This window comes from Strigops habroptila, chromosome 1 (assembly GCF_004027225.2).
Source record: "Strigops habroptila isolate Jane chromosome 1, bStrHab1.2.pri, whole genome shotgun sequence".
Taxonomy (NCBI): Eukaryota; Metazoa; Chordata; class Aves; order Psittaciformes; family Psittacidae; genus Strigops; species Strigops habroptila.
In genome coordinates, this window is record NC_044277.2 from 112127332 (window position 1) to 112150985 (window position 23654).

The 23654-nt window shown below is 39.6% G+C and overlaps 1 protein-coding gene across 4 annotated transcripts in view; it reads left to right on the forward strand.

The window, feature by feature from the left end:
- Positions 1-23654, forward strand: part of NRP1 (neuropilin 1) — a 114425-nt gene that overhangs the window by 48972 nt on the left and 41799 nt on the right. For all 4 annotated transcript variants that reach the window (XM_030479126.1, XM_030487747.1, XM_030496211.1 and 1 more), the window contains exons 5-7: positions 2837-3064; positions 10975-11130; positions 13863-14029. In XM_030479126.1, coding sequence (XP_030334986.1) covers positions 2837-3064; positions 10975-11130; positions 13863-14029 — 551 coding nt within the window. The remainder of the gene's footprint in view (positions 1-2836; positions 3065-10974; positions 11131-13862; positions 14030-23654) is intronic.

A 23654-nucleotide genomic window follows, 5' to 3' on the forward strand; every position in this document is an offset into this window, starting at 1 on the left:
AGTATTAAAATGATCCCAAGGTACTATGTTGCTGAGCTGAAGGCTGAGCACAGGGTGTATTTCGTTCCAGCACATGGTGTATTTTCGCCCACTATTCCTGTGAGAGCATCCTTAGGGGTTTTGTTTTGGTTTTGGTTTTTGGTTTTGTTTTTTTTAAAAAACAAACCTGCATTGTGCTGTGTGTGTCCTAAGCTGAATTCTAAATCTAATGCCTAAAATATCTCATGCCATGGAAATGGTAAGGAGGGACCAGCACATGTAGTGACTGTAATAAGTTAAGTATGGGCTTTAAGAGTAGGAGCTGCCTTTACTTCTCATCCAGCTCCTTAGCCAGAAAGACACCGAAGAAGTTAAATTCCAGAATAAAATATGAAACCCATATTGCCCAAAGCTTAGCCCATCTGAAATGTTCATCATTTTGGCTTCAGCAGCCAGCCTATCTTATGATGTGGCCTGTTCACTGGAAGAGGATCTACATGGTTCACATTTAACATTATAAACTTTAGTCAACTAAATTTAGGGTGTGAACTGAAAGAAAAGACAGTGTCAACCAAGAAAGCAAATTATTTTCTGGCTCAGTGACACCTACAGAGGACAAATGAAATTACCCCAAATGTCATCTCTTTCTTTGTTCTATCGCATCTCTCTCTCTTTCCTTCAGCTCTTATCTCTTCCTTTATTTCATACACATGCAAACATGTAGTTTCTTCACTTCGGAAGTATCTATTCTGTTGGGTCTCTGCTAGAACCTTTTCTACCAGTTTTCCATGATGATCGCCCCATGCCGTTCCTCGTAGCCTCAGTGTTGATTTAATTCCTGGAGCTTCTTCACAGTGTCAGTAAAGGGTCGAAATTGATGGAGAGCATTTTAGTGAGGCAGCTCTTCTGAAAACAGTTTTTGTTTCTTGCACCAGATTGACATGAACACGTTTAAAATAAAGCAAGCTGGTATTGAGATACCATGTGTGAGTGTAAGGAGCCTAAAGATCGTGCGCTCACAGGGCCAGGATCTGGCTGTATTTAATAACGCAATCATGATACTGGCTTACATTTTATATTGCATATTTTATTGGATTCCAAAAGGAGTACAGAGCACTTTATGCTATGAATGGCATAGCAAAGCTATTTTATCCTGGAACAGCAGCTACTGGTGGGAGTGAGGAGCAAGAACCAGAATATAACCCTCCCATACATGACAAGGAGACAAGGGAATGACAGGCAGAGAAGAGAAATATCTGACTAATGTGTAAAGGGGCGATTTAATTTTAGGCAAAATGTAATTTCCCAAACTGGAATGGGTCAGGTTACATGGGCATTAATATCCACATCTTCCAAAATATGCCATGAAGTGTTCTGAATATTGATGTGATAGCTCAAGCATTTCCTATCAGTGGCTGTAGAAGGACAAAAATACCTGAACTGCTTAAATTCATTCAGACCTCTCTCTTGCATGCTGAATTTAGCTGGGAGGTGGCCAAATCTGTGGGGGGTAATACGTTTGGCACATTCACAAGGAAAACATTTTCTATGGTGAAATAAGAGTATTCATATATGCAACAAGCCAGACTGTTTTCCTTCAATGATCTGTGTTAAGCACTGGAAATTCTCTAAGGCTCCTGACTACAGTCTCTAGGGATGCTGGGCATCCTTATCCAAATTGAAACCTCATACTCACTCATTCTTCAGCACAGACCTGCCTGTTGCAACCAAACTGTGTTGACTGTGTCCTTCCTCTACTTCATGTCTGAAGACCTTCATCTGAATCATCCTACTCAAACTCCCCAGGCCAACTGCTATCCATCAATGTCCCAAATTCTGTAAATCACTTAAATCCATTAAATTTGAAGTGTCAAAAGTCAGAAGGGGTACCTGCGCTGACCTTGTGGGACGTGTGGGCAGTGCCTGCAGCTCGACTTCTGAGCACACCTGCAGATGTGGGATCCACAGAGAGGATTCCTGAGGGACTTAGAAAAGATATGCAATCTGTCAACAAGAGAGGGACTCCAGTTCTAGTCCCCTGTATTCTCAAAGGCAAATCCAGTGATCTGGCCTTTTATACCCTTGCATCTTTACTGCCACTTTCCTGCTCCTCCAAGAGCATTGTTTGGAGCATCCCATTATGTGATGGTGGGGACATTGGGGAAAGCTGGTATGTCAACATTGACATTAGGTGACTTCTAGCAACACTGGCTGTGTGATTACACAGTTTATCATGCCTGCACTAACAGCAACATTTTACTGGTGCACCTGTGTCAACACCACTCAGAATGAGTCACTCACCCTTGGTACATGTACGAATTACCTTTCACATTTAGTTTGTCAAGGAGGCATAGGTCACATCTGGCAGAGTTACTGAGTCAGTGCTCCAGGAATCTGAAACCACTACTCCCTCTACTGAATTCACTCACCCGCTTTTGTAAAAAATTCTGTTCCACCAATAAAAGCCTGTCAGCTGTAAGATTTAAAGATTCGAGCTTGAAGGGGCTATAATTATTTCTCTAGGGCTCTGTCGAGATTTCTGCAGCTTACACTTTCATTGTTCCCACATGACTTTGTATTTGTCATAATTTTTTCTAGAGCTGGTACAAGTTTTCATATTGTTCCATACAAATTGAAAATTGGAGATCAGACAGTATATGTGAATTGTGCTTTAAAACCTGCCTATCAATAATAGGAACAAGCTGGCTGAATGATTAATGCAGCGATTAAACTGAGGTGTTTCATTGAAAAGCCACCTTTGCTGCTGAGAGACAATATGACCTAACTTGTTCTCCAGATAACTACTTTGCTTAGTAGCATAGTGTTAACCCAGGTGATTTTGCTCTTTCTCTTACAGGACCTGAATGTTCCAGAAACTTTACTTCATCAAGTGGAGTGATAAAGTCCCCTGGATTCCCTGAAAAATATCCCAATAGCCTTGAATGCACTTATATTATCTTTGCACCAAAGATGTCAGAGATTATACTGGAATTTGAAAGCTTTGAGCTAGAACCTGATTCAAATACTCCAGGGGGAGCATTCTGTCGCTATGACCGATTGGAAATCTGGGATGGCTTCCCTGATGGTAAGAGAAAAATGGACTGTGATATACATAATCATTATGCTGTAGTGGGCTGCAGAAGGCATGTGCTCATTTTTTCAAATGTCATTGTAGAGAGGTCCTTGCTTGATTTATGTGAAACAAGTTGAATTAAAGAGAAATAGCGAAAATGTTCTGTAAATTCATTCAGTAAAGCATATCACAGTGTGAATAATTTTTTTTAATGAAATATGTTCAATTTTGAACTGTTAGCTTGAGGGAAACATCTGTTTTTAGAGGGAATATGTGATGGACTTCCTACACTAAAATAAACTAAATATGGAGCCTTATAATGGGTCCCTAACCTTTCACAGCTAATACATAAGTATTGTCCAGAAATTTCCAACTTGCACAAACTGGACTTCAGGTACTAACCTCCAAGCTGTGGAGGATCCGGGTTACAGACCAGCTGTCAAAGCAGAGATTTGCTTTGCCAGAGAAAACGTGGTGTCCATACAATTGAAATCATAGTGACTAAATGATTACCCAGGTCAGTAAACAGCCACTGAGTTATCCATTCTGGTGGTTTCAGTGATTGGGCACTGCAGGGTTCCTCCCTCATCGTGCTCTCTCTTCCAGCAGTATAAGCAAATCCAAAGGTTTTATCTTAAATAGATTAATTTCTAATCTTTGATTAGCTGGGGACATGTGTCAGGGTGAGTGTGTTGGGTACCCTTCTGGAACTTACTTCTCTGCTACATCAGTAATTTTCCACTTGGTTGTTGACCACACTTGACCTTGTGCAAATGCACTAAGTGCGTAGCTACATATTAGCTAAGACAATAGAGCCAGTGAGCCCTCGTTTCACCTTCTGCCCAATCTCATATCCCTGTTTTACACTGAGACTGATGAACAAAATAGCTGAATGGTTTCTCTATTTTTTTCTTACACAGCAATGGGTCCACAAGATCCAAGTCCCCTCTAGGTAGGGCAGCCAGGTACCAGTTCTCCAAGAACCCCAGCTCCATCGGCTGCAGCTCCAGCCTAAAAGGGACTATGCCAGCTGAATGCCTAACCTTTAGTGTGACCAAACACCAATACGAATTGTGCAAACAGCTATGTACCCAATATCTGAAGGGGACCTACAAGAATGCCAGAGAGACACTCTTCATCTGGAACTGTAGTATTAGGACAAGGGGTAATGGGTTTAAACTTAAACAGGGGAAGTTCAGGTTACATATGAGGAAGAAGTTCTTTACTGTGAGGGTGGTGAGGCACTGGAACAGGCTCCCCAGAGAAGTGGTAAATGCTCCATCCCTAGCAGTGTTCAAGGCCAGGCTGGACAGAGTCTTGGGTGACATGGTCTATTGTGAGGCGTCCCTGCCCATGGCAGGGGGCTAGAACTTGATGATCCTAAGGTCCTTTCCAACCCTAACCATTCTATGATTCTATGATTCTATGTAAACCTGATTGTTTGTGATGCCTTTTTCATTTGTTTCTATTTATGGCATAAGCTGATAAAGAGAAGCATCTTGAAGCTGTCCTTTTTCTTCTTAATTTTGTAACTGGTAACAAATTTCAACAACTGAAGATTTACGTTGTTTGTATTGGGCACTAATTACAACTATTTCAGTTTTCCACTGGTATGATAACCCATATTAATAGATATTTTCTTTGCTTTTATGAACAGCAGTGGCTGTTTCTACGAACTGGTAATCCTACATTAATATTTCATTTAAATGAAAACATATAACTTAAGGAACATATTTTAATAACGCAGTTAAACTTGCCTGTTTTCCTACATAAATCCCCAATATAATTTTAATTAAATCTTTTACTGATGCTGCAGTAAATAGGTATGTGCTTTTTAACTTATATTTGGTTTTCTTTTTGTTTTATGCTTAATGGGTTTATCATGGCTCTTTTCAATCCATTCCAATAAATAGCAAAGAAAGAGCCATAACAGTAGCTGAAAGACTATTTAGTATTTAATGCCTCAGTTAGGAAAACAGTATTGTAACACTACAATCATGATGTCTGGAGCATTTAATAATAGGTTTATTTGTATATAGGCCAAATCTGTCCAAGCTGAATTCCTGTAGAACTTCCATTTAATCTGACATGTGAAAAGATGATCCAATCAATCAATTTATGTGTAATACTACCAAAAAGACATGCATTCTTTTTAGTGTCAGAGGGTTTCAAAGCCATAATTTCCTGGTTCAAGATAGTGACTGAGCCATACTGAAGAGCAATTAACAACAGGCATTATCAGCCTTCTAATTCCCCCACAAACTGTCTAAACCCAAAATGATGTTGACATCCAATAAGAGTGTTTACATGTTTGTGAATATTCAACTGAATTTGCAGACTAGAAAGAAATGTTCCCTTAGTCCCTCCCCACAAACTGTTGGAGGTTGTGGCAGTTGTAGGGAAATGTTTGCTCTGTCATTTCGTGTAGGACAATCCTTCACTGGCAGTCAGGCTCTCTTGTTTAACTAAACACTACAAAGGCAGACAGAATGTTGTTGCTTCTCTATAAATGCATCACAGAATGAATGGGAATTCTTCTCCCTGAGAGGGAGAACTATTTCAGCCGAAAAGCGAAGCTGACACAGGAAACCACTGATATGACCCAGCCATAAACTCAAGACAGAAATTAAAAATTTCTAGATATCAAAAAGAGAATATCAGATAATCGGGGGAGGAGAGAGGGGAAAGGAGAATGGAAGGCAAAATAAATCTAATTTGCATCCACATGGAAGTAGTAAATACCTGAAAATATTAGACAGTATGGTTGCCTTTGATGAAGAGAGGCTCACCCAGGGTATCTTTCAGCAATTTGTCCATTTCCCATTGATCCATGGAAAAATATTCTGAAGCTACATCTACACTATTAAATAAAATAGGGACAAGTCATGGTTGTATGTACTTCTTAATTGCTGGCATACTCCCATGCACAATTTTAGCCTACAACAGTTTACACTTTCCCAAGCAATTCCTAAGGACAGTTTGGAGGACAGTGAAAGCCAGGGGTCATTCCCAACAGGCACTTTGGACACAGGCACGTTCAGATGGAAGAGCGCTTTGGGAGTGAGATGTGGCACACTGTTAGTCTGGTCCCAAGAACATCCCTGGCTACTGGCTGCAGGTCCAGAGGGTGGTCCCTGACCTGCTCTGTTTAGTGATGTAGGAAGATATTTTGTTTCGTTATACTGCGTTGCTGCTCATATGCCCAGTTGTGCTGGAGGTTAAAGCCACCATTGCACTACACTGATATAAACATGAAGTAGAATGATTTTTTTAAATGCTTGGAAAAAATGTATATCCCTCAGTTCAAATGCCCTGCTTCACAGCAACACAGCTGTGGTTTGCCGGGATGATGGCAGTATTTTAATAGGACACAGAGAATAGTTTGATGGAAAATAGCTGTGGCTGCAACCAGGGCAGATTTAGTTGGAGAGCCCTTTGAACATGTTGCTCTCACCCAACTCTGTAAACCAGGCGTCAGTGTTTGAGCCAGGCACTGTCAGTCCCTCTATTCTCAGCAGAGAACAGCACCCCACTCTGATCTGTCTCAGACATCTGCTTTAGGGTGCAGTTAACGGAGCTCTGGAGGTTCTTCTCTCTTTGACTGTACTGGGAGCTATGAATCACTAACTCACACATAAACTTTAGATACCCAAGTTAGAGCAGATGAAGCCCAACATAAGTGGAAAATGTTTTCACTGTAGAATTTGATCAGCAACAGTGAATAGAGATGGGCAGGAAAAGAATTTGCTGGTTTCTACGTTTGTAATTTTTTTCCTTCTTTCCTTCCCCAAAAAAGGAAGGGGGGGGGGGGGGAGCAAAACGTTCTCTTAAACAGATTTTCACAACAGTGTTTAAAAGGATATGTCAAAATCAGTATGTTTCCATTTACGTTTTGCTTCTATGTAATTGCCATTTTTCTGATCAAAAACAATTTTCTGTTAGACAATTTGACAGCAACTATAGCAGTCATTCACAAAGATGTTAATCCTGAAATGTTCTGTCACAGTCGTGGAGTCCTCAGCCTACCTGGTTGTCCTTTTAGTGGATTGAATCTGGCAAGTGCTGAGTACTTGTGTCTTGATTCTGCAAAACATGCGCTTATCTTTAAAGCATGTGAGCAGTTACATTGACTTTAAAAGGAATTCACCAAGGACACATTCAGGTCTGAAGTTAAACACTGGTTTAAGTGTTTTGCTGGTTCAGGAGGGGAATGGTAGGCATTCAGGAACGCCTCAGACCTGGCATTTTTTTCTGCATAACAGCATGTCAAGGGCACCCTGCATTCTCTTCTCTTGAACAAAGCAATAACTGAAACAAACCCTATTGGAGAATATTTGGGAACTACAGGTGCATGTTGCAAATATTGTACAGAAAAGGGACTATGGTTTGATGGAGATAACAGGTGGAGTTAGAGCAGGAGAGTGAGTAGATCACAGAATAGGAATATGTGATTTTGCATGAATAAACTAGACACCAAAAATATCTTTACCTAAGGCACAAATATACCTCAGCCAGCCTCAGCTGAGAGCAGTCCATTAATGACTTTGAAGAAAAATAACCCACTCAAAATGAGGACTAGCTTAAGTGATGAATTGCACATATTCATCATGCAGCTCTCTTTGAAGCTCTATAGACTGTCTACTAGGGCTCAAAAGTAATTTAAAGAAGTTTACATATGGTTTGGGAACCACAGGCTAAGCATTGCTGCTTCTGTCAATACCACAAGAGCTTCCACTGAATTACAGAGTAAAACAGAATGCTTTACTTCAGCCGTTAACATCAGTGCAAATAAAGGTTGCTATCAATCTAAGTGTGTTTCTCCTCCATCGTGGTTGCTTTCTGCATTCTTGTGAGAAGCTATTAAGATACAAGAGTAGACACAAGCTTGGTGTAGGTGACTACTGGACTGTGAGGATGGGATTCATTTTTCAGTTCTTTTTCTCTTTCTCTGTGTTCAAATGTTTTGTCAATAACAGTTATACTGCTGTGAAAACGCTGTTCACAGCACACCAGCATACTTTTAAAGACCAGCTTTAAAAATCAATAAAATGGCTAGTTAACATAACATTCCTTTTAATATTTTAGAAGTCTCATATACCATTTTTCCTTGCTTCTATTTTGTTGGTTTGGGTTTTTTTAACTGAATTCTAAAAGCAAAGATTGCAGCTGGATAGGCAAATGTGTATTTCAAAAAGTCTCAAAATTTCCTGGGATGTATACTTTTTGTACAGTAGAAAGGAAAAGAAGAATTAGTAAGGATAAGGTTTCTGTTTAGTCTTAAACCACCAACCATATTCTATATGTTCCACACTCGGATCTGTAAACCATCAAACATACATACTAAAAATAATTAAGGATTCATTCAAGTTCTAGAACTAGGCTCTGCATTTTGAGAAAAACTTGCAAAACAGGTTTCTTTGTTGCCCCTCCATCTTTTAATCTGAAAGTTACTCAGTTTTCAACTATATCATACTGTGCTAGTGGAAAGAGGTGCCAAGGTCCCACAGTAGCTACAACATAGGCAGTCAAATGAAGTAGCTGGCTAACCAAAATGTCATTGTTCTGAGGGTAACTTAGAAGCATCCTTGGATGAGGACATCTCCAAGTGACTCTCATTTGGAGGAAGCCTTCCTGGCTTATCCTGACAAAGCAAGATGATGGTTTACAGGTAGAGGCTGCAGAAAGCTTTCTGGCCCAATGACTTTTCAGCACCTGCTGCCCTAAATTTCCTATTTGGAACTGTGTAAGATGTATTAAAAAAAACAGTGGCATAATCTGCCTAAGCAGACAGCAGTATCATCTCCTGAGTGATTGCTCAGATGGTGTTCCCCACATAGCATTTATTTGATGTGGTGATATCCAAAACATTTGATAATTTATTGTCATTCAACTGTTTTCAAGACATGAATGGAAAAAAGAACTTTGTGTAAGAAGAATGAGAATCTCTATTTCATCTATTTCTGCTCAGATCAATATTGTATTAGCTCAGTAGGCTAAGGTTTACATGTGCAAAAAAAATTCAATACCACTTTGTGTCATATTCTAGAAGTTTTTTGCTTTTGCATTTACATAGCTAGCAAATGGAATAGTACTGTGATAGCAGGGCCAATCTTCAGAAGACTGAAATGCAGAATCACTAAATATGTCTTAAAAATTATAAACCAGTGAGTCATGGGGGATCTTAAAGCCTGTCTGCTTTAAACAAAGTTCTCTTCTGTTTGTCATTTCAAAGAGGCTTCCCTACAGGAAATGGGAGGAGGGAGGCTCAGAGTGCCATAACACGGTGGCCTTATCCTCCTTATTTTCTTGCAGTTCAGAGCAACATCGGCAGCTATAATGTTGAAAGCTATCACGGGAATGAGCAAGATCAGAGCTGTTTGCACATAGAAAAGGCAAAGGAAAAAAGAAAAATGCAGCAATTGGAGTGGGGGCAGTATTTTGTGTTTTTAAGAAGCCACTGATGGTAACAGTCTAAAACAACTTACTGTAAATAATAAAACTGTAAATCTTCAATGATTTCTAGGACAAGGGAGAACTCGAGTCATATCCTCTGTAGTGTGTTTCATTCTACCAATAGTGCACTGAACAACCCTCATGAAAAAGGGCTGAACTGGCAGGTATTCTAAATGCCACGGGATTGCCAAGGCAACTGAAGACTAACTAGGGCCAGAATATGGATAGAAAAGCAAATGCTGGCAGCGAGAGCTATAACATCTGAGTTCCTTCTTTCTGGCAACTCTAGGGATTTACAGAAATGTGTGGCTTACATAATAAAGTTATTCCAAGCTGGAACTGTTTTACTTGTTGGAAAATGCCAGTAAATTACTACAAAATTATGTTAGCTGAGTATTTTATTTGAATGGAGAATAATTAGGAAATATAAATATTTTACATTTTAAAATGAAAGTGAAATGGACTTCCTAGGGAAAAGACAAGGTGTTAATTTAAGCCTGGAAAGCCAGTGGTGTAAGCATTAGAATGACGTCTCATGATTATTTTCATGATTGACTCCATGATTGGGTTTTATCATTATCTTTTCTTATTGTTTGCAAGCACAGATGTACCACTATTCAACAGCCTAGGGACCTATCTGTAGGGAATGCTCAAGTGCTTGAAGGCCACATATCTCACTTGTGAATTGAGTAGCTTAATTAAGGAAAAAGATTACCTCATTGCACAGGCAATCCAGAAAAATATCAGGAACAGTTTCTTACATTGTTAGCAGAGAGAGATCATGCATGTGTGTATATATGCGTGTGTGCTGAAACATGGAGATATACTGAAGAAACCCTTGCTCTTTTGAAAGGATTGAGATTTTTCTCTTGAATTATTTACAGTATTCCTTAATATTGAGCATATGGGCAAAAGATCTATACGGGTGTGCTGAAAGCCTAAACAGGAGGGGATAAGGAGTTATTAGTTATATCCTCAATATGAGTGCAAAAGTGTTTTCTAAATTCACTATAAAATTAACAGATTATCTGCAGAATTGAGCATAAAACCTAGAAAGTACTGTTTGAACCCCTATTCCCAGAGCATCTTTTAGAATGGGTGGGCAAATCAGGCCATTCAGATGTCCTTGTCATAAATAGGTGCTTCAATCACACTTTGGAAAATGTAATTTTGTGCATCGTTGCCCTTTCTGTACACTTGAAAGGACCCTTTTTGAAATCCTGGTTCTTTATATTTTCAGAGGTTTATGGAGTGCTATCTGGAACATTTTAGAAAGGTAGACTAAACAATTACTAAGGCAGGATAAGCAATTTATTGTTCACCACTAAGTTATCGATGAGATTGTGATTTTGAACTCCTGCAGAGGTTCACTATTTCCTGCTAAGGGGTTCTCTTTAGGAGGTTATTGCAGTAGCATCTATTGTTGTACCAGAACTGGTAGTTTACTATTATATCCTGCCTCTTTGCAGTTGGCCCGCACATAGGGCGTTATTGTGGGCAGAACAACCCAGGACGTGTCCGGTCTTCAACAGGGATTCTTTCAATGGTATTTTACACCGACAGTGCAATAGCAAAAGAAGGATTTTCAGCAAACTACAGCGTGTCACAGAGCAGTGTATCAGAAGGTCAGTATTTATTTATCCCACAGAGTTTCTTGGAAAATATTCTCTACTATGTCTTCTTGCACTCCAGGTGTTGCATAAAACTTTAAAGAGACCTTAAATAAATAAGATGGTGGGGAAGGGTTGCTTCTGGTTTTCTTTTTTTTTTTCTTTTTTTTTCCTTTTAAAAAACAGCAGCCCTTTGAAAAGCAGTGCAAGAAGTAGAATTCTCCTCAGTTTTATTCCGCCGTATTGCCAGGAAGTCAGGATAATTATTGTGAAAAACCGTGCTGACCAAGGAAACACAGGAATGCAGAGCCATTGAACACTTACATTAAAACAATGAAAGATGAACAATGAATGCACTATCCAAAGCCTCCTTTTATTAAATGGAATAAGCTTTGATGATTGATTTCTTCAATAAAAAGAACCCTTTTAATATATGTGCTCTTGTTAAACCATTTCATAAGCTCTCTAAGCTTTGTTCTGTATCATATTTTTTCCCAGTTGCCCTATTTTCATGCTTACCCTTTGGACAGAGAATGAAATGGAGAGAGACGCAGGAAAATAACAGGCCATGTTAAACCACATCCTTGCAGATTTCCTTGCTTTGCTTGATGATAAAACACACACTTTAAATCAAACTCTATCTCCTTTCTCCAACTTACTGAGTTTTGAGCAGATCCACACAGATTGGATGTACTTGTTCAGTCAAAGAAAGAACAAAAGAAAAATTAGTAAACTGAAATTATCACCATTACTCTGCACCTCTTCTCTGCCCCTTGCCTCTTTAGTAGCTTTCTCGTACATGCGTAGCCAGGAAAAGGGAACAAGAAATATCCAGCTTCTGTGGATGTGAAGCATCCTCCGTCCATCTCCCTCGGATTATACCTCCAGCTAGTTTGGCTTCTCCTTATATAGGTGATGCTCCTACCCCTTCATTAGCTAGCACAGGCAACTTGGTCCCCCATGTCCGTCTCCTCCACAGTCATTCCCCCTGGGCTGTAGAAGAAACACCGCACTGGAGCCAGAATTAACAACATCTGCTATGCTGGGATGCCTTCAGCTCTTAAACACAGGACAACAGAACAGGAGAAGTTAGTGCGTGTGAAAACCCTTTTGGATAATAAGAGGAAACATTTTCTATGATGCAGACTTAGACAGAGGAGTGATTCCTCTCAATTTCAGACACCTCTTTGTGTTGTCAATAGAGAGAGGGTCACCTCCAGAGGACAACTCAGCCTACTTATCACAAAGATGTGAAGTGTCCCTAGGAGGTACTCGTTGCTCTCAGTGGAATACAGGAAAGCACACATGTCTAGAACAAACTAGACACCTACTTTTTAGATGTTTTAATATGACTCCCACTTACCATGTCTTGTGTTCTTTGTAGTGGCTTATGGCTCTCCTGATCCCAAGCAGAAGTTAATTTACTTTGAGTCATGCCCTTACATAATTCAGCTTCAGTACTTTACCCAAGGCCCCTAATACATTGAAACAGCACAGAAATGTGGTACATTTCTGGCACCACAAGGGAAATGCAGTTTGGCAACAAGTTTAATAATTCAGTTATGGGACATCCTAACTACTATTCTTATAAAGTACCCTGATAGTATTTCTGAAAAGAAGTATTTGGATCCCACATAAAATATTTAAACAATTTTTTCAGAATATTTTCATTTTCATTGAAAAATCAGAATTTTCTTTATTAAAAGCTCATTTTTCCAACTCTGGATTTTGAAACTTTCAGCTCAGCACTCATCCCTCTATTAGAGACACATCCACTTCAGAGATGTGATAAAAAGGAGTGTGTACCCAAACGTCAGGGCCTCCACTTCACACACTGGTATTTTACCTTGAACTGCCAATGAAGGAATGAATTATATTTATATATTATGAAGTCACTGAAAAGAACTGTAGGCACTTGTTTTCTCCTGCCTTTGTGATGGGGTTCATAAACTTCTGACAGCAGAGTGCATGAGCAGCTGAGTGTGAGGATCCATCTAAAGCCACTGGCCTCTGTTGCTTCAGGTGGGATTGGAGCCTTTATTTTTGAAGAGTTAAAGAAGAATTTAGTCTCCATGCCCTACCAGTGTTTGAATTCACTATAGCAACTAGGATACCGTCGCTGAATTGATTCTGAATTGTCTGGGTAATTTTTGTGTCGAAAAAAAGATTGGATGGAGACGTCAACATTACAGAAGAGTTGTTAATTCCCTTAGGTCAATAATCTTCTGGCCTGGATTCAAATTTTGTTGATCTGTTTTTTGCCAGTGTCCAGAAACCAAAGAGAATGGCTAAAATTTTAATAATATTTTTAAAACATTTTGTACGTTTTCTACTTGAGTAAATAGTTTTAAAATTAAATTAGTTTATACAGTCATCTGGTTTGTCTTTCCTGCCTTTGTACATAATTAGGAGTTGAACGTACATTGTTTTATATTATGAATCCACAGAAGTGCCTGTGCCACCCTAGAAATGAGAATTCTATTGTCCTATATTGAAATGGCTACAATGCTGGGCTAAAAATATTTGTATAGCATTATTATTGCAGGAATTGCCATGGCAACTTGAATGACAGTATTAAGAATGACACCATAAGCCCATATTGCCTCACTTAAAGTTGCTAAAGAATTCAAAGTCACATAAAAATAAATTCTTTAGATATTCATATTCAAAGCAGGAAAATGTTCCATTATTCAAAGTCTAAATCAAAAAGCTGACCATAATAACGGTGGTAATTTATTTTTCTTCAGATTTCCAGTGCATGGAACCACTAGGTATGGAGTCAGGAGAAATTCACTCTGATCAAATCACTGTCTCCTCCCAGTACAGCGCTATCTGGTCTTCAGAAAGGTCCCGGCTAAATTACCCTGAGAATGGATGGACCCCAGGGGAAGATTCTGTCAGAGAATGGATACAGGTAAATAGATAACTTTTTAAAAATATTATTAATAATACTCTGTGGGGAATGCAAAAGAAAAGACAAAAATAACAAAGTAAAGGACTTCCACATAATCTAAGAATCACTGCAAGTGAACAGCTCACATTGCCTATTAGACACACAAAAAAAGACTGACTCCCAAAGGTATGAAAAAAGAAAAGGTCAGGAAGATTAATTCTTCTGCTTCCCACGTCTATTGTTTTTTCAGTCTTCTGGGCACAAATAACAGAGATTTTGGTTTAGTGGAAAAGTCAATATTAGTTTAACATACACTTAAAGTGGAATGTCCCCATAAACGGAGCATGTGCTATGTCTCTAGCTGATTACAGTTAAGCATTAATACAGCACAGTGCTTTCATGCACTCAGATTTCACCTCAGAAGACCTATGTCCCTTCTAGAGTATGTTACACATCAAATGAGTTCAATGGTCTCTGTCTTGTGGCTATTCTTCCACATCCTGAAACACAACATTCATTAGCAGCATTGGCTGCCTCGGCTTTGCTCTGTTAATACAGGAGAAATCATGCAAACGTTTGTCGCCACAAAGAGACTCCTTGAGTTCAGTCAAGATACTTGGGCTTATTGTTTGCTATTTGTTATCAGGTCCATAGCTTACTGGCACATGACCAGGTTAAGATTATTCATATGAATTACTATATACAAATGACCTATACTAGCAGGCAAGTATTAATATCATTAGGTGATTTGTCTCAGTTATAGGTTGACATACATTCTTAGTTGTAACCTAGATTCTATTTCTGTTGGCAAAAGCTAAGAGAAACACTTGAGCATATTAGATCAATACTACTTAAATTGAAAACTTGTTCATGTATTTGAAACATTCCTCCTGCTTCTGTTGTTTTCTATAGGAAATTACTAACTGACATGTAAAAACAATGCCTTATTAGCTGTCCTTACGAATGATCACATTGGTGTTTCCTGTGAGATTTGCTCTCTGCAAGAAAGCTTAAAAACATGTTGAGTAGTAGTTAGCAAAGGAAAGAAAGGGGGATATCTTTGATTTCTGATCCTTGGCACACAATGGGACTCTCAGGTGTCCTGCTTAGGGGCCCCTACGCATCCTGAGCTCTTGGCAACTTGGTAATCGTGTATGATGGACCTAATCAGACTTCAGAGTGGCAAAAAAATTCTGTCGATCCTTTTCCTTACTTCAGAATAAATGTTAAAATCTCTGCAGCCTTATCTAAGTGAAAAGCTTATTATTAATCATTGCCACTTTCAATCCATAGAATGCACATGGAAAAAGGGTGGAATGCCTCAGAATTAAATTCCACACGTTTCATCTGGTCACTTTTTCTTTATTTCTTTCTTTTCTGCTGTCACTTATGCATTATGACTGGATAATCAAAACAAGAGAGCTAGTCAAACCTCATTCATGTGTTCTGTGTGCTCATTAACTTTATTAATTTATGGTGACTATATACATATATATAGCTTAATCCTTTCACTTAGAACTAGGTCTTTCTGAGAAAAAGTTTCAAAGGACTTTTTTTAACCATCAACTTAACATTTTTAATAACAAATACATAACGGAAACCAAGCTACTCTGAGGTTTATGCTTAAAACAGCTCAGGGTACTTCAGGCCTCCTGCCCATGAGTTTCTCAGCCTCCTTAGCCTTCTGTCATAAACCAAGGTGCTCAGGGGCTGAAAAGGAAGCATGAACCATTTCCCTGAGCAGTCTAGCCCCAAGGCATCTCCTCCATTGCCCACGGCCCATGTGGAAGGACCTGCACGCCCAAGGCAGACTTTATGACAGAACAACTAGGCTGTAGCAGCCTTCGCTGCAGAGCTAGGTCTTGTTTGCATGACTGAACCTACAAAGTCTTGCTTGAAGATTCATTGTGTTGAATAGCCATGCTTAAAACATGTTACAGAAAAACTCTTAATCGTTTCTACCACTCAACCTATGTAACAGAAGCAACAAAACTAGTTTGGAGATTGAGTATACCATCCTTGTCTTTTCACAGGGTACAATGGTTTATCTCATCTTTGATTCCATTTGTGTCAGGAGGATATTAATTCTTATTTATTATGGCTTAATTCAATACTGGCATTGGTAATTAAAACTTCCAAATGTGTTCTATAAGCTTTCCTGTTAACTTTACTTGGTGATCTTTGAGAAGGGTGCTAAGCTTTTCAGACCACCAGGCACCTCAATGACAGGATCCTTGTGCATATGAACCTCCATCTTCTGCAAAGTCTTGATGCCATTGGCAGTAAGCACGTTGCAAGTTTGTATCTGGATGAAATATTGAAATCCCATATTTCCTCTGTACAAATATCCCCAGGAACAGATGTTCATCTCCATAAGAGCTTACAGATAACCAACCAAGGACATGTAACTGATAAAATACTCTGAAATTACCTGTAGAAAAAAACCCAAAACCATAGCCTTTTATAGAAGGAGGAGGCACTTGTATATGAGGGACTGAGGTCACTTTGCTCTGTTTTGTTCTGTATGCTATTGTAAACTAGTCATTTATGTGAAGCATTTGCTTTTGTGCAGTACAGTGTAGATGGATTTTTGCTGCACAGTGCAAGAACTCTAGAACATATTCAACAGCAAAAAATAGGCTGGAGGATACAGCAATGCTGAACTCAGAACTTTTAAAGTGAAAATTTCTGCCTACATGTCCTTGTCCGAGAGACAGAGATTTTGTGTGTATCAGTATTCATTAATTTCTTCACAATTGCAGGTTTCCAAACCTGCACACACACTGCAGCTGGTTAAGTAGTGATGTCTGCCTTCAAACTGCTAATATGCATATGCAACTAGGGCATATATATGAGATATGTACAATCATACACGGGCAAAATAGCTTGAAAATTCAGCTCCAAATGCTAATTTCCTTTGTGTATCTTTTTTTGTACAGGGGAAATATTATAGTTCTCCTTTCCTTTCCTTTTACCCTTGCCTTCAAGGTTAATGTTTTTGCTAAGACAAAAGAAATAGAAAACCTCAGTTACATATCAGCAAAGGGAGATAAGTATCGACAGAGGATGCCTAGAAGGCATGCAATATGATTGTCTCCTTTGAGGTGTTGGCATTTTTTGGTCTATTTCACTGAAAATAATTAGGAAAACAGTGTTGGCTTGTTGTTAATAATGGATTTGCATGAATTCCATCTGTGGACCTGAAACCCATTCTTTGGTGGCAAAACGAGATTGCTCCTTTCTGCTTGACAGGGTACTAACTCCTGACTTCGTCTGAATGCTGCCTGATTTTACTGGGCTCTGCTAAGTGAAAGCTGCCTTTCCGTTCTTCTCTTTAGTTGTTGAAATGTCAAGGCTTAGATTCAAAATATCCATAGCACAGTCACACCATAAGTTTGCACAGTTCTGTCTCCATTTTATTTTTACCCTCAAACACACTTTTGAAAATTGCTCAACTAACGTGAGATTTTGAGTGACTCAATAATCAGAAACAGAGTCGCTCCGGATTGAATTTCTTCTTTAAAAGCACATTAATAAAGTTTGTGGATTTTCTAATATGAATGGAATAGAGATATGCATGAGGCAAGGGTTGCCAAAAATAAGCATGAAGTTAGTTTATTGTCATATGGGATGTTATTATCTTCTCAACCTTAAGCTCAACCTACTTGTTTATTACTCTCATGTTTCACACACTTGACTGTCCTTCGGTGTGAAATAGCATAATTTAAAACAAAAAATAAAACCAGCCCTTTAATTTAATCAAGAGCAGGGAGCTGCTATAGCAATGTAAGTCATTGTCCCTCATTAACGTATCCTTTCACAGGAAAAATAGTATAGTGTTTCCATTTCTGTAATCTGAACAACAAACATGTTAATAGGTATCAATTACCAGCCAGTTTCAGTACTTAGAACCAGTAAGAAGGCCTGTGCGAGGGTTTCACATCTGGTTTTAGTGAAACTGTTCCTGTCTGTGGTATTTAAAATTTAAAGAAATCCTGTTATTGTGCAATTGGGAATCCTAGGGGAGTACAATGTTAATGAAACCCATAACATGCAAGGATTTTATGATTGCATTTTTAAGGCATTCCTTCAAAAGGGATGACTGATTTCTGCCATGGCAGCAGTAATTGTGTTTTTACAGAGTAGATTTAATGTTCGCATTTAAGAACAGCAGTTATGTTTACACTTATCTGAAAAAGTAACATGTGAAATCTTTATATTTGGGGAACTTTTTGCATCTTATTTCTGAAGCCCCTAAGTCACGGGCCACTGTGCATGACAAGCCCTGCACCTCGGGGATGCCCCACTGGGTCATGGCCAGCAGCCCCCAGGCAGCGCAGGAGCCAGGGGAAGCTCCAGGAGGAGCGCCTGGCCAGATAGGTGCCATCAGCTACAGACACTTGAGACCCACGTGTGTGTGGTTTTGAAGGGAGACTGATTGCCCATTACCAGGGTCACTAGGAACCTGTGCTATCATCAATCCTCATAACGGTGTGGGTTTTCAAACCCACAAGGAGCAACACCTTCTGGGTACTTTTACTGCAGAATCTGTATGTTTTCTATCAAAATATTTCTTCTAATGCATATAACATAAACCTTTACACTCCCACCAAGCTGGATGATAGTTTCTGGGTGGCACAATTTTTCTCTCATCTTGTAACACTGAGCAAGACCTCCAGCTTGCCCAGAAAGCAAAGCATGTTTGTTAATAACACAGGCTCTTCAGTTCATATTATGGCTGGGGTTGGGCAAAACCATAAATCCAGCTTTAAGAATCCTAGTATCAGGTCAAAACTTTGCAGCCATAAAACAAAAAAGCACTATTCTGGTATAAACACACTCTGCCAGTTCAAATTTGTTCCAGAAAGGTTAACAGGGGGTTAACATAAATAGACATAATACTCTGGATTGGGTATGATCTGTCATTCTGCAGCTGACATAAAGCCATACACTAAGATGAACTCCTTATTGTGTGTTCTGGCTAATATGACATAAATGGTTAATCCAGCCCCAATGTATACTGCTGGGTTTTTCAGCAGGGAACAGATCTGGTATCACATGTAAACAGATGGAGTCAGACGTTGGCACAGGGAGCAGGTTTGGTCTGCTCTCTCTGTCCTCTGCCTGCCCACCTCCACCTCGTCCCCCACCCATCCCTTCAGCACCTATAACTCTTGCAGTGTAATTCTCTAGACCTCTAGAGTGGTCAGCCCTAGGAATATCAGCCGATCCGGTGCAAAATTCTCCCTCTGCATCTTGCAGCATTTAGGGTTCTGGAGAAAGGCCAGAGAGGTAAGAATAGGCCTCCTCAAAAAGCAGCCTGGGAGACCCCCCTTGCCTTCACTGATTGAAATATCAGTTGTTTATTTAACACTAACTCTCCCATGCAAGGAAAATATACTTCCATTGATTTAAAACACTTCTATGTATACACTACTTCATCAGAATGAGAGGGACCTCTGAGGTGGAATTTTCCTTCCACATTTGTCTTCATTCCTTTACATTTGCTGTAACCTACGTTCTTCATTATTCGCTCCTTTGTAAGCGAAACCTAGGAGCATGCATTGCTGATGTGAACTGGTATATAGATTAGTACAGATTTATTCCTGTAGCACTTCTGAAAATAATTGCAGTTCATCATTTGGTGTCTCTACCTTTCATCTGTGTCATAGCTTATTTCCTTATCAGGTATTCACTTAAAAATATAGTCAGTATTTATACATGCTGCTGCACAGCACATTTGTTTCATTAACAGGTTTATTCTTACATCAGGCAGCTGTCTAGGTTGACTTTACCGAGCAAGCTTATCTAAATATTTCACATGAAAGCTCAAGGAAGTGCACGTCGACAATGCCTGTTATTTTTATTCTTATTATTTCTGTTTCTTTTGGAGTTTGATATGGCAGTGAAGTGCATCATGTTACTGCATAGAATAACACGAAACCTGGGAAACCTCATCCTCCCAGTTCTCCTGGCCTTTGAAGAACTGCCTGAGAGCTGAAGTTCAGAGACTTTGTGGCTGGGCTTGCCCATCATTAGGGAGCACAGTGACATGAAAGCGCAAAAACTGTCAGTCCTTTGTCTTCTCTACCACTTTAGAATACAAGTCATGTATTTGGTTCATGTCATTTTACAGTTCATAACTGCACTCCAGAAATTACAACAAGCAGAGTTATGTTTGTGTGGAAAAATGTTACAGTTATCTTACGGTCTTAACATGCTTTGCACATGGGCAAAGAATGACAAAAGAATATTCCTTTCTGGAAATCACAGCCAGTACAGACTGTGACACAGCGCAGAACTGGGGTTAATTGACCCAGCAGGATACATTCGTACCTTTATTTACTGTGACATGGGAATAAATGGTAGAGTTTCACAAAGGCAAGTACTGAAATTAGACAAGAGGGAGAGGGAGAAATAAAAGGGCCCTGCAACGTATGAAGGTCTTTTTGATTATTCAAAGTGCTTTAAGAGCTATGTTAGTACCAGAAAGTTCCCAGCCATAGATTTATCACTCTGGGGAAGCCGGAGGGATGCTCAGAGAACTGTACAAAACCGTTGGCAGCCTTATTGCTCCAGAAGTGCAGGTGCAAAATGCAGTTTAGAAGAAAATCCTCTCTACCTCCCTCTGACATGTTTCAGCATCAGCCCTAATACAGAGGGGAGTCCTGTGAAGCTCCGAGCAATCCTGCACGCAACATATGGAGGAGCAGCAGAAGCAGAGCCCCTCCGAGCCTCCACTACCAGCCTAATCATTATAATAGTTTCAGCTCTTTCAGGGGATCCATTATGCAGAGATCTGAGTAGTTTGTATATAACTCTATAATTACCTATGCATCCACTTCCCAGTCCAGCCCTACATCCCCTCAACGGCTGCAAGACAGATGGCCCTTTAGAGCTGAGATAGTGAATTAAAAATGTGTCTAGCAAAAACTCTGATTCAGCAACTACTAAAATAATTTTGTAAATTTATCTCACTTTTACTAGCTGGTTCCAGGAAAGAAAGAAATTAAAATCTTTAAATGTGGTTTTAAACTCAAAATCACAGTTGTTGGGGCTTTTTTCAATCACATCATCTTTTTCTTCTACTTTCTTTCACAGAAATTAAAGCCACTTAAAAAAACTCTGTACAAATTATTCCTCTCCCTCTGTTTTTTTTCCTTTCACCAGGTTCACATGTTTGGCTTGACTCAAAACATTTGTTAGAGTTTTCTGGTTTTTAAACTGCCATCAAGCCAAAAAATCAGTTGTTTGTGCCATTCTGCTTGGCAGGGGAACTCTCTCCCAGATGGCTTGCAGACCCTGTGAGGGATGAGGCAGCCTTTCCCACCCAACTACCAGGCACTGCAACACATCTGCTCCAGCACAGCCAGGCCTTTCTGCAGATGTGAAGGATGGTATCTCAGGAGGAGATTTTTCTGAGTCCAGCAGAAATAAATTAATCTACAAGACTAGGCCAGTGTCAAACTGCAGGTGAGGTAGAGCTCAAGGCTAGAAGTTAAGTGACTAAAGGCAGTGACTAGAAACACAGCCCTGGGTAGGAATGCACAGCTGAGACGTTATAATAAGCAGAGTTGTTACTGAGCTAAAGGTCTCAGTTCTCACGGGGCTGACCCTGCGTTGGAGATGATAGGTGTACTGCTAAATGCTTTGCAGAGACGATTGTGCGTTTTTATTCACTCTTTCCACACCTGCACAGTAGTACGAAACTGAGGAGTTCGTGAGTCCTGTGGGCCCTTCCCCATCCCAGCATCCATGCTCCAGATAGCTGAGCTATTATTTACCTTCTCTGTCCTTGTGTCATCCTGCTTTTCTGTCTGAGTTTCATTCTGTTCTGCCCCTTAGGTGGCATTTTCACAGCAGTAGCAAAATAGGTAAAGTGGAAGGATAAATGAGATTTCTTCCAAGTGGTAAATATCTGCCCTTCAGAAAACAATGTCTTCTTCACACACACACAAAATAGAAAAAAAAAAATAGAGAGAAAAAGAAAAAGGAAAAAAGAAAGAATATATATTTCAATAAGTAAATGCTTCCAGTTTTGCTTTATCTCTAATGTTTTCATTCAAGGTTTTCAAAAATGCTTTAAAAAGGCAGAGAAAATGCCATAGCTGTCTAATAAACAAAACCTATCAGGAGAGAAAACACAGTTGACCAAACATTAAGCTGAGGTTTGGTTCCTCTGTTTTCAGGAACAACTGGCTTCTTGACAGAGAAGCAATGTTTACACATAATTTCCACCAACCAGCTGTACCTATGTAGTCTGGTCTTTCTCTTTGTTGCAGCCTCCTCTGTTGAACACTTTGGGCCAAACTAATTTCTTGTGTTGATCCTCTGAAGCTGTTGAAAAGATCAATTTGTCCTATCACATATAATACCAGAGCATATTTTAACTGGACATATTTGGGTTATAGATTATAGTACTGTAGACTAAGGTGGCTTTCAGCCTTAACAGAGACCGAGCAGGCTTTTCCATTGCAAATCCTCTTAAACTCAAGCTAAGGGCTAAAGAGTTGACGTAGTACAGAATGATTTTAAAGTGCTCTTATCAGGCCCTAAAAAACAACTGTTCATAAGAGTGTTCCCCCCTTTCATGACACGCTTAACTAAAAAAATACATTCTATGATTACTTTTAAAAGCCATACCACTTAAAAATCAGTAGCTTTGCTCTTTACATAGCTGGAGGTAGAGCAAATTTTAGAGAGGCAAAGTGCGGGTACACAAACCAGGCACCATCAGCTCGCCAAAGAAACCCTGGAAATGAAACCTCCATGGTTGGACTTTGAGCAGAAGGGCAGAGCTGGGGACAGGCAGTCTCCCTTGTTTGCTTTAGCACCAGGGGGAAAGTTCTCTTGGGACTCACCGGCCTTCACCATCCCTTCTGCTGTCCCACTTCGTTCTCCGGCACAGGACAAGAACATCGCTCACAGCAGAGGGTTTCCCAAATCACAGCCTCAGAAGTATTTCATCTATACATGTGCATTCAGGGAGCTACGAGGGACATAGCAAAGAAAAAGCAAAATGATCTTTGAAAGTATAGTCTTTGTCTCTCGTTTTTCACCGCACATTTACAGTACCCTCACCACACCATCTGACTGCAGCTACCTGATGCTTTTCTAGAAGGCGGCAGAAACTCGTATTTTAAAAAAGCAGTGACTTGCTTGGTGACCCAGTAGTAAATTAAAATCATCATACACAATGTGTATGAAATAGAAAATCGAATTTGGGTGCAACAAAACTGACAGTTCCATTTAACTGAAAATAAATGAATGCAGACTCCTGTGGATGAATGACTGATTTAAAGAGACTGTGCCGATTTTCCAAGATGAGAAAGCCAATCACAAGAAAATACATATATTTCTACGTGACATAGGTTATACACCTATTCCAATTGCGAGTGAAATTAGGCTTTAAAAGTTTTAAATCTTAGACACTGGCACTTTTTCCTCATTTTGTTGCTATTTTTTTATAGAAAACCAAAAGCCTGAACTTTCAAAAATATCTAAGTGTAGCAAACTCCAGTGATTTCAGTGGAACTCACCCTGACAGAGTCACTGCACAGTCAGATCTATCTACACCATCAAGGTGTGCTGTCTGAGACAGCAGAGGTTTAAATCTGTGTAGTATATCATCCCATCACCAGCTTCA